Source organism: Lingula anatina, chromosome 8, assembly GCF_051362555.1.
Source record: "Lingula anatina isolate TDL-2025a chromosome 8, LinAna3.0, whole genome shotgun sequence".
NCBI lineage: Eukaryota > Metazoa > Brachiopoda > Lingulata > Lingulida > Lingulidae > Lingula > Lingula anatina.
In genome coordinates, this window is record NC_141774.1 from 11,518,376 (window position 1) to 11,535,387 (window position 17,012).

Consider the following 17,012-nt stretch of genomic DNA (forward strand, 5'->3'; position numbering starts at 1 on the left):
GAGAGAGACTTAAATTTTAAAAGATCAGAATCATAATTAAAATATTGACAGATAATAATAAACAGACAATCATTTCAATGAATTGATTTTATTATCAATAATTTCCCAAAACCTTGCACCACTCTAAAACCAAAGTGCCACTCCAATGCTGTAAATCAGACATGCATGAACACAAAACACTTATTACAGAAATATCTGCCAGCTACCTCAACACTGGTGTCTAATCTGATAATTATAATCAATAATCAAGCAAATTCAATTCTGTCACACCTAGCACAATATTGCAATGACATCCTCTCAACAGGTTGTCACAACTAACACATTACTGTTCATGCCTGCAGGACAGAAACTTATAATTCAGGTTAGCAAGTTGAAAATATCAACTGAAGATGCATTCTTGCAGTAAGTACAGAATTAAAGATTGGAAGTCACATGTGCCATATATCGATTACTAAAGACCTCCATATTTTGTCAAAGAAAATGTTTAAAAAGGTCAATTAACCCGCCAGGGGTTATATATACACAGTGCATAATGACTACTGAAGTGCTACAGCATGTGAGGTCAGTCTAATACTCCTTCCTTACTTTAAATATAACATACTTATCTATGACAAAAACATAATAAATTCTACGTTCCCTTTGCAAAATGCTATAAATACTTTATAAGGAAGGTATCAACTTTAGACTATGAAGGACAGAAACAATTAACACATTTCCTTTGGTCTTTAACAATGATAAAACTGACATGCATAAAGGCTTAACCAGAGATTCAATTATAACCACAAGTAGCGTATATCAATTGAGCAGGATTTTTTTTTTAATTTTAATATCATGCAGGAGATTCTTATAAAAAGACACACTTTAAATTAATGCTGAAAGAAATGGTTGCATAACAGGCTGCACAAAAGAATTCTGGGTAATATTTTTTTTTTACAAAGACAATATATATCCCTACTGTCCATGAAGACCCATGCTAGCATACCAGCAAGTATATTATAACTGGGCAAAACTACCCATGACCACGGGCTTGCTCTGACATGGCAGCACAATAATGTACTGAGAGGGTAGACATCCATATTTTTCGCCCTTTTGGTAATTAACTGACACCTTCCTGAGACCAATGGTCATGCAGTTGGGTTGCTCAGTGTCTGTCACATGTACTGGTAATTCACCACATAAGTACCTAGTCACTATAGCAGTGGGTGGGGCTGAGGGTAATTTTTTGGAGGGGGTTAATGCTGATAATAAATAAGAATACATGTCAACACAAAAGGGGGTGTGGAAGGGGGCAGCGGTGGGGGTCACAACAGGCGGGGAAAGAGGGGTTAATAACATAATCTAGTAAGAATGTTGAGCATCCCTTTACTGCCAGCAAAATGTCCAACTAAAATGTAGACCAGTAAAGGCATAAAAAGAACAATGTCTTGCAAAATTGAAGCAAAGTTTAACATAAAAAATAAATTAATAAAACACCATGAAAAAGAAAAAAGCATAGAGTGGAATGTTAATTACCAGCTGTTATCATAGAAAAGAAATACCTTAAGTACATGTAAAAAAATATATAGTCAACAAAGCAAGACAGGGAAAAATCTTGTGGCACACATTGCTGTTTCCTAATTCACATACCAGTTTTCTCTGCAATGATATCACTACTGCTACCACTATAATTAAATTGTTATATTAACTTTCTGCAAGGTCATATTTCATAAGTCATTTCATTAATTAATATTCACATTCAACAAAAAATGACAGATATGACGCCTCAGTGAAAGAGCTGCAGCACCTAACAAAATCATGCGGTCTCTCCTGTATCTACACTAAATATATGATGTTCACATTTTAATATTATGTCTCTTGCGTTGTCATGGGCACATCAAATAAAAACAACAAAATCTTAAAAAAAAATTATGATCCATGAATATTCAATGTGTCTGATGTACATACTAGTACACACAGCAAGTACAGGCACCAAGTGTCTGTGCCTCATTATATGCAACAAAGTGACTTTTCAAACACATTTTCAAATCGATGTGCTGAAGACTTTAAATTCCAGCAAAATATCATGATGTGATATGACAGTAGAGACTACTGCCTGATACACATCATAACACCAAAGTAGGCATGACAACAATGACTGCATGCCTATGGTAAAAGGGAAACAAAATTAATATGCTCAACACATACTGTATTTTGTGTATAAAAATAAACATCTGATGCTTTAACAGCCAAGTTTTTAAGCACGAAGCTTTGCAGGCCTGTAGCTAATCATTTTACAGGGGGAGGGGGCTTTTTGCTTTTTGTGAAAAAGTGGACCTTTTACCATGAAACCATGTACCTCGAGATCAAATTTTCGCCCAGAGCTGATCTTATCCTAACAAAAAAATTAACTGGTAGATCGTTTGAACCCAATGAAGCCCCCTGGTATAGGGCCTGCTATATGCATTAATTTTTTTCTATTTAAATATCAGATTCTATAGTCAAAGATATTAATTACAAAAAATTATCTAATTAGAAGCTAAAAATAAAGGGCAATCATACAGAAAAAAACTCAACCATGCAAACCTACAAACATGTAAGGAAGACAAATATCAATCTACCTACTTGCAAGATAGAGAGAAAACATATATACTAGCTATTAAATAACCTTTAAGCAAAAGCTAAAACTTGACTTTAGTTTATATACCAAGAAGCACAAACTCCAGACTCAAATAAGCAAAAACTTGGTGTACAATTAAGATCAGTCATTCTCCTGACTGTTCATATCATAACAAAGATATCTAAGCCATAACAATTAAAAAATCATCAGGAATAGGGATCCAATGAGACAGCCCAAAACCTAACCACTAAGCATGGAATCTAGTGAGATTTCACAGCATATAGAGGAGAGCGGGTTCAAAATAACAGCAGACCAGAGAGTGCGGTATGGCCATAAACTTTAACTGACAATATTCTTTCATAGATGGTTTGTGGTTGCTTTCTCTTTTTAAAATTCTTGAAAGTCTACTGCACAACTGAGCTGTTTTGCTTTTGCATTTAAAATCTTATATTGCTTTCTAGGACACCATTCCATTCAAAACCATTTCAAATTTCCCATGTTATTAACAAATATCTAAGTGTGTGCCAACTAGCTATGAGGTATTTCTCATCAATATTTGAATAACAAAATATATGTTCAACTTAACCTACAGCTGGCATATTATAACAATATTAAATCATTTTTTCACAACCATATATAAACATTTTAACCACGCATAAACAAGCATGGATAAGTCAAATGGATTTTCAAATATTTCGTTGACCCATGTCAAAGCTGCTCAATATTCAAATGCTTTTTCTGTTTTTTCAAAAGCACACGAGAGTAAAAATAGACAAGTTGTAAAAATAGTATCATTGAACATAAATTCCTTGGTTTCAGTGTTGAACACTGCAAAATAAAATTTGTGCTTAACGTGGCAAATAACTGAGCCATAAACCAATCATGCATAGTGCATGGAACATAACTGCCTGTCTGGATTTCACAAACAAAAAGGAACTGGTTGAATGATCTTGTGAAGTTTAAAAACATCCTTCCTCTCAATTCATAGTTTGTGAGTCTTGGCACATGCAGAATGGTGCTGTTGTAATGATACATTATTGTGTGCAATTCTCCATGGTTGTTAATACTGCTGCCGTTGTCACTGTTACTGTCTTCTTTACGTCACAGTCAGCCGGGTAACTTCAACCCTAGAATACAATTGACAAGGAAGGGATCAGAACGAGTGACGAGAGTGAAAAATTGTCCTCAAAAGTGTGTGCACCACAGCAACAGTGCAGAGGTCCAGAAAGACACTGCAGTCAAATGCAAACCACAGCAAAACAAACATCAAATCATGAGTCGGGCATACAGGTGCAGGGCTCTAGCTTGTGATTCAAGCAACATTGTGATCATCCAATCAAAATGCAACATGCATAACACCATGCACAATGTCCAAATTAATTGTATATCTGAACCAGAAAGTAAAAGTGTAGGTCTAGGAGTTGGGAATTTAATTTCTAATTTTCAAAAAAAAAAAAAAAAAAAAAAAAAAGTTCATTCAGATAATCGATGTCATTTGGACCTGAATCAGTCCAAAACAGAATCTGTCTGAACAATCCTTTCTTTTTAAATTTACTCAAAAATGTTTCACACAACAAAACTTTGCAACAATATCTGTAATTTCCATTTCACTGTCATTCTACAATAGCCAAAACAAGCTGTTTTGATTGTGCCATGCATTCCAATATGAGATCAAAATATTGCCTTAATCACAGCAAATATGCCTTCTATAAAGCTAGCTGGCACGCGTCACCTGTTTCATGCAGTTATGATGTCCCATGATCCTCTGCTTTCACCAATACAACTATTATACCTCCCGTTTCACCATGTTTGTCATTGGTTATTTTCCTTTTGTTCCGATTGATAGTTTACACTTCCCATCTCACCTCATCTTTATAATTAGATTCTTAGTTTCTTTTTCTCTTTCAGTTAAACTTATCAACCAACCAACTTAGTATACAAATAAATGTCATCAACTCCATAGCATGCAGTAAATACAATTGGGCAATTCGTATACAGCACAATCTACATAGCACTACTTTAACCAAAAATCAGCCTTTTATGTATAATCAACCACCAGGTGCAGCTTTTAACTTCCTCATAACCTGATGCGAATAGTAAGACTGATCTTTGATTTAGACTAAACTAAGTTTAAGGTGGGACTGCAGGTGGGAGATTTTTTCTTAAATTAAATGTCTTAGCTTTTTTTTCATTCCTGTTGCATTCTTTTAATGTATCTTCAAAACATATAATTATGCTTGAAACATAGTGCATCATGTGATGTAATATTGGGATATTTTGGGCAAAAACATCATTTTTGGTTTCCTGATTTTTCTCAGGCACCTGGACAGCTATAAACTTGCTGTTAATGGTATTATAACACTTGAACAAAGTATTACAAAAGGGTTCAGGGATTTTTCTGTAAAGACTTACTGTTAATTTTATCTATGAAAAACCTTATTTTTAGCCCTATTTGAGTACAGTCCCACCTTAAATATGTATCTTTAGTCTTAACTTTCAAGAAGAGCTGAAGCGTTCTTATGCTGCCTTTGATTGAACTATTCTACGTTCATGTGTACAGAGTTCTTTGTTTTAAGTGATACCGTCTATACATCTGCCAAATATTAAATGTAGACTGAATAGGAAGTAGTATGTTATACAATGTATACCAACCTGCTGGTTAGTAACATCCGTGCAAGCTTCACCCCCCAAAAAAAATAACCTTACTGACCACATTCCAATAGATTACCTGAACCATAAACGTCTGCTAAATTCTGTATAGTGTACATGCTCAATAAAATAGAGCGATGTACATTTTTTTTTTTCTTGGAACAAGTTGCCATGCAAAATTTGCTCTTACAAGTGACAGGTATTTCAATTACAACTGACACAGTAAAATGATGTTTTAATGGCCATGGTCAGATTTTCTTATCATCAACTCATGCTGATTTCAGTATCTCTAAAATATTGCATTTAGAAATCAAGCTTTCAAATATGGGATTTTTTTTTATAAGCAAGCCAGGATAATAGCAGTAAAATAGCAGAGTAGGATTGATTTGCAAAAAGCAATCAGCTACGAAGAAGCTTGCTTCTACCAATCATATGTTTTAATATAATCCAGCTTGACCAGGGCAATGAAAGAAAAAATTACCATGGCAACAGCCAATATTATAGCTAGATATGATCAATGAAAGTACTGCCTTTATGTGCAATGTGCATTAATTTTACAAAATTTACTACCATGTTTTCCAATTTATTATAGATATATGTTGATTTATTCTGATCATAAAAAAGGCAAATTTTGCATTTATGGCACCACTAGAAATTGGAGAAGACATACTGCAATTATAATATCAGTTTTTTTTCACCAAATTCTAAAAGTGAAAGTAAAGAAAGCATATCATTTCAACTAAGATATGTGCTGCCATCTATCATCTATTTACACGTGAACACTAGGGCCATCTATCAATGTCTTTCTTCAAAGACAGAAGTGCCATCTATCCAAAAGTCGCCTTGAAAGCAGTTCAGATCACAACCATAGTGAAGCCAGAGAAGCCAAACAAAACATCACAACCTCTAAAGATTAGTTTTACACACCACCCTGTTTCATATGCATATTCTGCAAATACTTCAGGCTCAAGCCCACAAATGTTTTTTTTTTTTTTTTATACAGTTCGATAGTCAAACGTTGAAAACAATTTGAGATAAATCAATTAAATTTCCAAAGAAATAAAATAGGACTTTCTCATTTTCCTTTCTTTGAAAATAAATTGAGGCAAGCAATAGCAAATTAAAAAAGAAATAGAATTATTATTTCGTGTCTTTTTTTTCTTTTGGCCAAACAGGGCAAGTGCAGGTAAGTATATGCATATTACTTTAATATATAATATATAATATATAATATATTATATATCAAGTTGACCAGTACATGTGTATATACAGTATATATCATGCATGTATATATACACCTATGTAAACAAAGTGGTACTAATCCAATTCCAACCACTGCAAGCTCATCACTTCAAGATATATTTCATCATTATTAAGTATAATTTAAATATTATAATTTTGGTATCTATTAAGTATTCTGTACAAACTTTGTGTATAATTATATGTATAGAACAGTACTAGTAATTAACAATATTAACAGATTCTCATGGAATGGTCGCTTAAAAAATTTAACCCGATTATTAATCTTTATAACAATGTTGTATTATAAGGTGATTCATATACAACTACTTCCTTTTCTATTTGATTGTTATTATTGTTATGTAGTTATCTAGTGATTTTAAACATTTTAAAACAGACTAATTAACACTACTGTAGTCTTTTAAGAGATACTTTCTATCTCTAAGCACCTAATTATCACAATTATTCCCTATAACCTTTGCTCAATTTTGTGACAACTGACAAGCGTTACAGTGGATCGCAACTCGCTGGGCGTCTGGCCCTCAGAATACCTCTCATTGGAATTCACTTGGGTGTCAGGGTGCGCGATTTCGTTAGAATGGCCCTCGTCCTGCGTGGGCGGCTTGTATAGACAGAAAGCCAGGATGAAGAGAACAAGCGAGATGGACTTCCCGCAGACTCCAATGAATAACAAGTAGGTGCCCATCTTGCTGTTGTCGTAGACGTAGCAGGCACCTTTCTCTCCGCAGGAATCCTGCCATAGGTGGCAGGTCAGGTCTATGATGGCCCCAAAGAGAATCCCTGCAGGAATCGTCCCTGGAAGAAGTCAAAGACAACATTACCTATTATTCAGCACACACTGTCCAAGGAAAAAAAATAAATGGCTTGTATTTCTCTGAAAGAGCAACAGAGTGAAAAAATAAGAGTTTGTACTGAAGGAGAACAAACAGTGAAGAATTCTGATGTTAATTAATTCGTGTAGGCTATAGATAATAATCATAAGTTTAAACTTTAAGTTATACCTCACAAAGCACTGACATTCTTCAACCTGTGTTATTATGAAACCAAGCACTTTTCACCAATGACGTAGCAGTAATAGAAAGTATATGATACTAAACAGTGAGGTGCAAAAGTAGACAAGACTGGCTATGAACCATGCCTAGCTTTACTTCTACCTACCTAGGCATCGTACCAGTATCCACTGTATACCCAGGGCAAAGGACTTCTGACTCTCTGGGACACACCTAGATATAATAATAATAATAATAATAATAATAATAATAATAATAATAATAATAATAACAAATTTATTGAATAAATTAAAAAAAAAAAAACATTCTAAAAACATTCTAAAATAAAAATAAAAAAAGCCAGCAGCTGGATAAACATTCCTGCAAATATCTATGAAATTTAAAAACTCAACACCGTAAGAAAAAAATATCACTTAGCAAAAAGATTGCTTTAGCACATCATTGCTGGAAACTAGCAACAATCACCAAATTAATGGTCAGTCTTTTCAGTTCACTTAGTTCCATCTTATATCACATTACCAGACAGTTAACTTGAATACACTGTCTGCCCCTTTGCCAAAATCCCCACCGAAATAGACCAGTTCTGCTAGTATGATAACCTTTATGTTGAATACAGTCATAAAGTTAATCTCACTAGGCATTAAAGGTAAAGTATAAAGTTTATCTCACCTGAGAGTAGCACTGAGAGCAGGCATGCTGCCTATAAAGGTAAACAACATCACAAAGGCAAACACGGGTAGGAAGATATACAGGTAAATACAGTCACTCTCACACTTCCCCAGGGATGCCATGTAGCCATCTTGTTGACTACTGCTGCCATCTATACATGAACAGTTGTAGTAGTACTGAAATAGAAACAAACAGGAAGATGTACAGGTAAATACATTCACTATCACCCAGGACAATCTCAACTGCCACAATGACAAATGTGGTATCTCAACCATGACAATCTCAACTGCCACAATGACAATTGTGGTATCTCAACCACGACAATCTCAACTGCCACAATGACAATTGTGGTATCTCAACCAGGACAATCTCAACTGCCACAATAACAATTGTGGTATCTCAACCAGGGCAATCTCTTCATCAAGTTTTTAAACTTGATGAAGAGATTAAAATTAATTTAAAAGTTAGACTTGGTCAGTCAGAATGAGCTCGTTGACAGATGCTTTGCATGACTTAGTATCAGTGGGGATACCTCTGCAGCTGTATCTTAAAAATAATTATTTCTCATATTCAAAATTTGTCACTGCCTATTTTAATAAACTATATCAAATTGTTTCAAGGTAACATATATTTGAAGTCTTGACTCAGCCATTAATGGAATTCCTCTCTAGTTCTGCCCCTACTGTTAAAACTTCTTTCCTATATTACAGCATATTGTGGAAAATCTTTCTTAAAACTGGTAATACCATGTATTGAACAAAAAAAGTTTTGCCACCTGTTGTAAAAATATATATTAACTGCCACTGGTGGTGCCACCTATTGTCAATTTCCTCACCTTATTATCACCCTTGTCCTCCTCAGTAAGACATCCAGCGTGACACGGAGAGTAGTACATGACACCGTCCACGCCACACACTGTGTCATAATTCTCCCTGGGACAGCCACAGTCCATGTTACAGCTGTCTGTGAGGTTGACTGAGCTGATGGGTGTGGAACTGGAAATGATTAGAGTATTTGTACAAGTTATCTCTTAGCTTTGGTAGTTCCTTTAAATACTGTTACATTAACAGGAGTCAAAAGGTGTGACACCCTGACTCACCTGTTAACATAGGCAGTGTTGACACCAGCAAACTTCCCATTAGGACACTGCACCAGGAAGATGAGGACGAGGAGGAGGGACATGATGGTGGTGAGGATGCACAGCTTAATGATTCCTCGACACTTTAAGTCGAACCTCTTTACGAAGTATCCACCCAGAAATGTGCCCCCACCTCCAGCTGGGATCACTGCAAAACCTGGAAATGTGGATTAACATCAGTTTGAAGACTTAGTTTGACTTTACACAGAATATTAACATAGTCAGTGTTTCATGCAAATTGCGACTTAAAAACTGACTCCATGCCAAATGCTAATAAAACTGAAACCAAGGTTATAAATTTTGTTCAGCATCATTTTTTTTAAACTTTGAGCAAGTAGGTGTTCTGTTAACTGTCTTGCTTCTGGTCAATAATTTTCTGATCACCAGTAGGATGGAATTATCTTGTCATAAACTGTATGAGGGGTGACAGTAACATTGTATTTGATGTGCAGTTGCCAAATATGTTAGGTGTAACAGTGACATTGAGTTAGACGTGACAAATATGTATCAAGTACTCACCGACCACTGTAGCTGCCCAGGAGGAAGACAAACTGAACTGGTACTCTACAAACTTTGGAGCAAAAGCAGTGAAACCACTCAACAACAGACCTGAAATTAAAACCATAAATATTAACTGTACCCAGGAATGCCGCCTTATGGAGTTTCTCAACACATTGTGTAAGGTGTGACAAAGACATTCCATTTTTTTTCAAAAGAAGTATCAACTGTACCCAGAAAAGCCAAAACTTGAATTCTTGAAAACTTGAAGCTGGATTTAAATTAGGATTCAATTCTGACACAAATGTAATCCAATTTTTTTCACATGCAGCACATTTAGAACAATCAATCTATGCATTTTAAACACATAGTCTTATACAAAACGCCTCAAGATATTTGTTGCTTCAGAGAAGTCTTTTCTTGACCAGTAAATGTTGACAGCTTGTGAAGTGAAGTCTATTCAATTTCAGCACAATATCTTTATCAAAAGGTTCAGCTCCATAAAAAAAGTACATACCCTCTGAGGCCCCAGCCAGGTTCAGAAACATGTATGTTGGATTCAGAAGCAGAACCTTGACAGCTCTAGGAAGCGTTTTTAGGCTCTCCCAGCCTTTGGTTTGTCTGACCCCCTCCGACCCCTTATACGCCTCTGAGACACGGAGCTTTCTCAGCTTTGCAGCACCTATAAAAAAATTGCTTATCTATAGCATTCTGAACTCTCAGAGCCTTTGGTCACCATTGCTTATGACTCTAATGGGTAGGGCTGCCATTTTGCAGCTTTAGAAAACTAATTTTTAAAATTTAAGTTTGAATATGTTGTTTGGTTCTCTGTTGGGTATTACTCAGGCCCTTTCTATATAACATACTTACTAAATGTACCAAAATGGCAGATTTTTATCAACACCCTTTGAAAGTTCAGATCATTTATTTTGGATGCCACTTTACAATAACATGACAGAACCTTGATATCTGTTGGACTTATGCCAAACTTTATGTCAAGCAATGCTTTTTAAGTGATCAAGTTCAGCCAACATAGCAGAAAAAATTCGCTCTATGAAATTTAATTAAGATAAAGTTTGCTTTTTAATCTTGTTTCTACCACTGAATAAGAATGTTCAAATTTTAAGAAAGAATGACTTAAAATACAGTATCTGTAAAATTCATAATTTTCCCCCATTAAAAAATCAAGTTATTAACATATCTAGATCAGGTTAAATTTTTTTTTTAATTTTAAAAAAATGGCCATCAGCCCTGCTGTCTCACCTGGTAGAGATTTGGGGAAGCCCAGAAGACATATGGCTACCAATATTCCTAAGACACCGCTGAAGATAAACCCTATCCACCACGCTCCAACCCAGGTAGGACTCCCAGGGTACTGCTTCAAGCTGGAATGTTAGTTTGTTAATGTTATAAAACAACTGGTGTAAAGTTTAACTCAAAGGTAGGACTCCCGGGGTACTGCTTCAAGCTGGAATATATTATAAAATAACTGGTGTAAAGTTTAACTCAAAGGTAGGGTTTCTGGGGTACTGCTTCAAGCTGGAATGTTAATTTGTTAATATTATAAAACAACTGGTGTAAAGTTTAACTCAAAGGTAGGACTCCCGGGGTACTGCTTCAAGCTGGAATGTTAATTTGTTAATGTTATAAAACAACTGGTGTAAAGTTTAACTCAAAGGTAGGACTCCCGGGGTACTGCTTCAAGCTGGAATGTTAATTTGTTGATGTTATAACATAACTGGTGTAAAGTGAAACTAAAAGGTGGGGTTCCTGGGATATTGTTTTAAGCTGGAGTATTGATTTTATTACTGCTTTTACTGACAAAGTTTACTAAAGGATCAGAGAAGTGATGATACCACCTCCAGGTCTTGTACCACCAGCAGGATTAAGTGCAATCGAGTGCAATGGTGAGGCTCCCAGGGTATTGCTTTAATACCTGGCTGGGATATGGATTTGTTACTATTACAAAATATCTGTTGCAAAACCAACCAACAGTGAAGTTGATAAGTAGTGATGCAAGGCTGGAATTATCTGACAGTGTATTTTATTATTTGTTTTTGATGATGAAAATAATCAATTTTCAGATGTTAATTGCAGTTGCAAATGGTTAAGCAGCTCTAGGGACTGATGTGTCAGCAACAGGGACTGTGATGACACAGACACACTTCACAGGACTCACCTGACGGGGTCTACAGAGGGATCTGTATAAATATTAAGGAACTGTCCTCCTGCCAGGAAACCTATTGCTGGACCCACTATGGCAAATGTGTAATATATACCTGGGGAAGATAGAAAAATAATGAAAGAAAAAAATAGGGAAGCGTGAAAGCAGACCAGAATTGAATTAAAATGGATAAAAATTATGGTTGCATGGATCAGAAACATTATATTAATTGGATATAAAGTTCATATATGTGCTAAAATTTATTCAAGAGGTTGGAGAATTTAAAAAATTTTAAAATTCAATCTCAAAAAAATAGGAAAATAAGATTTATTCATAGTAGAATTAATCTTCATTCAAAATTTTACAAAAAAATTGATGTGCAATTAGATGTACATCTAGATTTGTTCATATCAATGCATATCAATAAAATAACTGTTGTTTGCATATGCCATTTGCATATATCTAGAAAATACATTAAATAATCACTGTTAGAAAAAACTTACCAACATATAAGGAAGTTAATTTAGGTTTTAGATTTTCATCCAGATATGTCACTCCTAACGTATACAGAGGGGTGGCACCCGCTCCATGTAACAGCTGTGCCAGTATAAACACATATTTATAGTCCGACAACTTGTTTTGACTAACGTCACATAATGATGTGGAATTCTGGGATAGTGAGCAATATTTAACGACTCCGCCCTCTGCGACAATATAAGGTCCAGTAGTGAAATGCGGGAGCGCAAATACGATGGAGCCGATCCCCATAACAAGAACACCATAGCCCAGCCAACGAGGTTTGTGGCCAATGCCGCCAAAGTAACTGACAGGAAGGAGGCAGATCACTGACGCCACATCGTACATGCTGAAGATGGTTCCACTCACAGAGCTGGGAAGATCGTAACGTCGCTCGATAGATGATAGCACAACACTCACAAAACCATTTACTATCATCCCCTGAAGAAAATAAAAAAAAGTTGTTGTAAATTTCTGCTCTAAATTCACCACTTCCTTTTGTAATTAGCTCTTAAAATCAAAACATAAAAATATATCAAGGCTAACTTTGATGTCTTTTAGGCTTAGCAGACACAGAGCAGTACATTACTAGTGCCGCCCTTAATTTAAAATAATCATTAACAGAGGTCAGGAATTATCAGGCCAAGTGCTGCCATCTATAGCTAATTTCAAATAACCTCCCCCCCCCCCACACGCACACACACACACACAAACACACACATACACATTCTAGTGCTAGGATTGGCAAATGGTTATGGCAAGCTTAAATGTACTTTTAATGAGGTAACATGAAGCAGGCATCAATCAATCAATATGTCCTCCAAACTAATGGAGTCTTCTACAGCTTCAGCATGAATCTTTCTTGGCCATCAACCCTTTACAGGCAGTTAATGTCAAATGCCATTGATCAGAGAGGGAGAGATGTGCACAGCTATTTGATTTTTGTTCACCAGAGAGGTTTTCAAGTTATCAAAAAGGAGAGGTCAATCACAGTTGCACAGAGTACTAATATGTGGTGCCTTAATGCGTGAAATTTATTTATTCATTTTTGGGGATGGGGGGCCCGGGGGGGGGGGCATAATGGCAATTTCAGACATGATTTATTTGTTGTTCGATTTCAAATTTTACAAACTTATCTGCTTTTTGATAAAAATTTAACAAACTTATCTGTTGTTTGATATAAATTCACCTATCTATTTACTAACTTAATCATTCAGTCTTGATCTACCTACACATTTACTTAATATTCATTTATTAGATCCAAAATTATCAAAGGCTGGGATAGTGCTGGCAATTTTCCTCTCAGTCAAATCACTACTTTTTCATCACATTTTTTTTTTCTACAAATGGTTTAAATTTGACTTAAACAAGTCAAATCAACCATATTTTGTTTAGCCAACTAAGGTCAGTTTTAGTATTTTGCTAAATTGGCGAGTGTTAGCGCTACCCCAAAAAATAGAACAGCTTATGACTCACCTGGAGGGCCCCTGCCCAGCATAGACAAAACAGGACCCACTTGGGGCTCCTAAACCTCTGCAAGAACCCTGGTTTCACACTCCTCCATCCACACTCCTCCTCCTCATCATCCTCATCCTCGTCATCATCAACCACCGACCCTGAGGTCAACGACCCTGAGGTGACTGACCTGTCGCCCTCGCCCTGAGCTGCCTGGTCTCGGTCCACCTCCCCCGGGAGATGTGGGGGTTTAGTGTGCGCGGATTCTTTATTGTCTGTTGTCATGGCTGGTTTGTGATCGCCATCACTGACGTGAATGTCGTTTTCGTTTTGGGGACTAGATGATGTGCCGTTTGTTGATATGTGGGTGTGTTTTGTAGAATCTTCCGTCTCTGTCATGCTTTGTTATTGATCTGTGTCAAGACCTAAGCTGAGACGGACTGAGATACTGTGGATTTCAATAAATAATTGGCATCTGATTTCAGTGTTAGCAAAGGATCCAGACTTCACAAATGACATGAAAAAAATTCACAATTCTTAAAATTGTTCTTTGGACAATCAAAATTTCTGTTCAGCACAGCAGTAATCGGTTGGTATCCTGTAACTGGTCCAGTGGTGTCCATTAACTGGGTCAGTTTGTGAAAGGTTGAGAATGCAGGTTCGGTCAGCAGTGTCAGGTCATGGTTCCACTCAACAACACATGGTGAAAGACTTCGGGCACACTTGAAGAACTACAAAAATATTTTAAAAAACTGACAATACTGAAATAAATACAATCAACTTCTGTTACTAGTACATATGTCAATACTAGTATTTTGTAAACTCAATTCATTTAATAACTTGAATACATACATTTTATCCATTTACTCTTTCTCACGTGTTTATTTTATTTTTACAGTTCATTACTCTCTTCCAGATACAGTAAATAGATTGAAATTAATTATCTGTGCCTTAATCTGATTCTATTTCAGCGTAAATTTCAAATGCTTAGTGGGGTTATTTATTTTCCACGTCTCTATACATACCTGCAGTTATATTTACAGCATATAAAAATGGGACCATTTGGAGAAAAGCGTTAAGCTAGCATGATCATATTTCATACTGAGTCTGCCCTATCGCCAATGCAACCTTCAGTGTAATTAAGCAATACCCCGCCAATGAAATTATTATCACTTTTATCATCAACATCTCTTGAAATTATTGACTCATTATCAGCTAAAACATTACCCCGTTTACACAAAGCCGTAAATCAAACGAGGTAGATGTTAATATGTTCAACTTCATTTTCTGATGACTTCCTTGAATGACCCAGTCACGGAAAGGTCGACGTCTTAAAAATGTCAATAAAAAAGTCTAAATACTGACGACGTGGATTTCGAGGTAAACAATGTTGAAGGCGCAGCAACAAGCCACCGTTTCTGACTTAAAATCACTCATCTAAACAAAATCGTTTCATATATAAACACTTTACAATCTTAACCATCAAAATATGGTGAATTTTAGCATAAATTTCTCTTCACTTACCAGAATAGTATCCGTTAATATCACGTATGGAGCTTGGCTGCCATGCCGCTCAGGAAATTAGGTCAAGGTCATTTATGTTTACGATAGGGGGCGTGGATCACGAGACCTATCAGCATGCAGCATACCAAGGTCTCTTGAACTGACCTGTAAAAAGTGCAAAACTACAGAATAATGTACGGACCTTGCTTGAAGCGAGGTCTGTCTTAAGACGTAGCTTTATAACTTACTTTGGACGCTAAAACTTTTCAATTTAGAGTTTATATACTTAATTACATGCATGTAGGCCTACTTGAGCTGCACCTAAACAAAAAAAAATGTTTTTTTTTTTTAATCTTCTTTAATTTGACTCTAAAACTCATGACTTAAAGTAAAACATATTCTGGCAGGCCTACGTTCAGGGGCGGGTCCAGGATTATTTGAAGTGGGGGGGGGGGGGGGGGTTCGCGGATGCGAAGCTGACCGGTATACCCCCCCCCCCCCCCGGCCCCCCCCCCTTTGGCGTAGGTGAAGGGCCCCGAAATTTTTGGTATTTTAGAGGGCGAACGGTGCCATTTGGAACGGTTTAGAACTATGATTCAGCTGGTCAAAATTCTAATTTCAAGAGGGGTCCTTTATAATGTTTTGTTTTTTTTTTCTTTTTCAGAAATGGAAGGGGGGGTCAGGACATCTGTCGACACTATGAAATTAGCTTTTTATTGCGTTATTTGAAGGAAACCTTCAAGACATTTTCTGAGACGTTAGACGCTATATGCATGCTCGCTTCCTGACAAGTTTCAGATTTTCTAATTTTGTAAAAATGAATTAACTAATGTAGATAGATTGGAGAATGTAAGATATGGCTTTGCGAGCGACAGCAACGAAGGTTGAAAATAAGTCCGTATTCATGTATATGCTGTTTGTGTGGGAAAAGATAAAAGCTAGCATTTATTTATTTATTTATTTATTATTATTTTTTTGATTTTGTACATTGCTAGACTCGTGTTAATTAAGTTCCACTTGGACAAACAATTCTTCCGCCCGCTTACTTTTAATAATTTTTCTTTAAATATTAAACGGACCCATATATACTGAGTTTGTGTGATTAACAGTCCAACTTCACCTGAGACAAGAGATGGATGGTTTGCAGGCCTCTCCTAGGTACACTGACCGCCATTAAATTGTGTAGAATATGTTCTATTAACAATGTAAATTTAATTCCTGTCGACCTTTTAAGAAACGCTAGCTAAGCAAGTACACATATTATCATTATTATTATTATTACTTACCTGACGTACCTGGTCCTCTAATAAATGGACATTAGGCTGAGAAATAACAAAACCCGCTGCACCAACAATGTCCGCGTATTCACATGTATGTGACAATTTGTGACCATACAAGAGTCCGGTATGTTAGGTATTCGAAGGGAAGTGGCTATAATTTACGCACGTTATCTATACATCTGAGGAAGTAGTTAAATCTATTGTTATACCACTCTTTGCATACATAATACGTCATTATCATGGTTTACGTTGACATGTGCATTGACAAGTAGAG

At 36.1% G+C, this 17,012-nt stretch overlaps 1 protein-coding gene across 2 annotated transcripts; it reads right to left on the bottom strand.

Annotated features, from left to right (window-relative positions):
* Positions 1–68: 68 nt before the first annotated feature.
* On the bottom strand, positions 69–16,862 carry LOC106179048 (solute carrier organic anion transporter family member 4A1). 2 transcript variants are annotated; one of them, XM_087019291.1, is made up of 14 exons: positions 16,745–16,861; positions 15,480–15,623; positions 13,977–14,686; positions 12,488–12,941; positions 12,000–12,099; positions 11,084–11,205; positions 10,338–10,502; positions 9,842–9,931; positions 9,284–9,479; positions 9,020–9,179; positions 8,185–8,360; positions 7,664–7,728; positions 7,036–7,300; positions 69–3,723 (listed from the first exon to the last, which is right to left on the bottom strand). In XM_087019291.1, exons 3-14 carry the CDS (start codon positions 14,352–14,354, stop codon positions 3,693–3,695), a joined length of 2,202 nt encoding a protein of 733 aa, XP_086875417.1. In that variant the 5' UTR covers positions 14,355–14,686; positions 15,480–15,623; positions 16,745–16,861; the 3' UTR covers positions 69–3,692. The 2 variants fall into 2 exon arrangements, with proteins under 2 accessions (XP_086875417.1, XP_086875416.1); XM_087019290.1 differs by having other exon boundaries at positions 69–7,300; positions 16,745–16,862.
* Between the last annotated feature and the right edge of the window lie 150 nt (positions 16,863–17,012).

Excerpts from the sequence above, each read along its gene's own strand:
- LOC106179048 (XM_087019290.1), bottom strand. The coding sequence starts at position 14,354 with ATGACAGAGACGGAAGATTCTACAAAACACACCCACATATCAACAAAC. Across the intron at positions 12,942-13,976 it reads GCTGGGCAGGGGCCCTCCAG|GGGATGATAGTAAATGGTTT; the intron begins GTGAGTCATAAG and ends TATTTTCTTCAG. Across the intron at positions 11,206-11,999 it reads CCCTCTGTAGACCCCGTCAG|CTTGAAGCAGTACCCTGGGA; the intron begins GTGAGTCCTGTG and ends CTAACATTCCAG.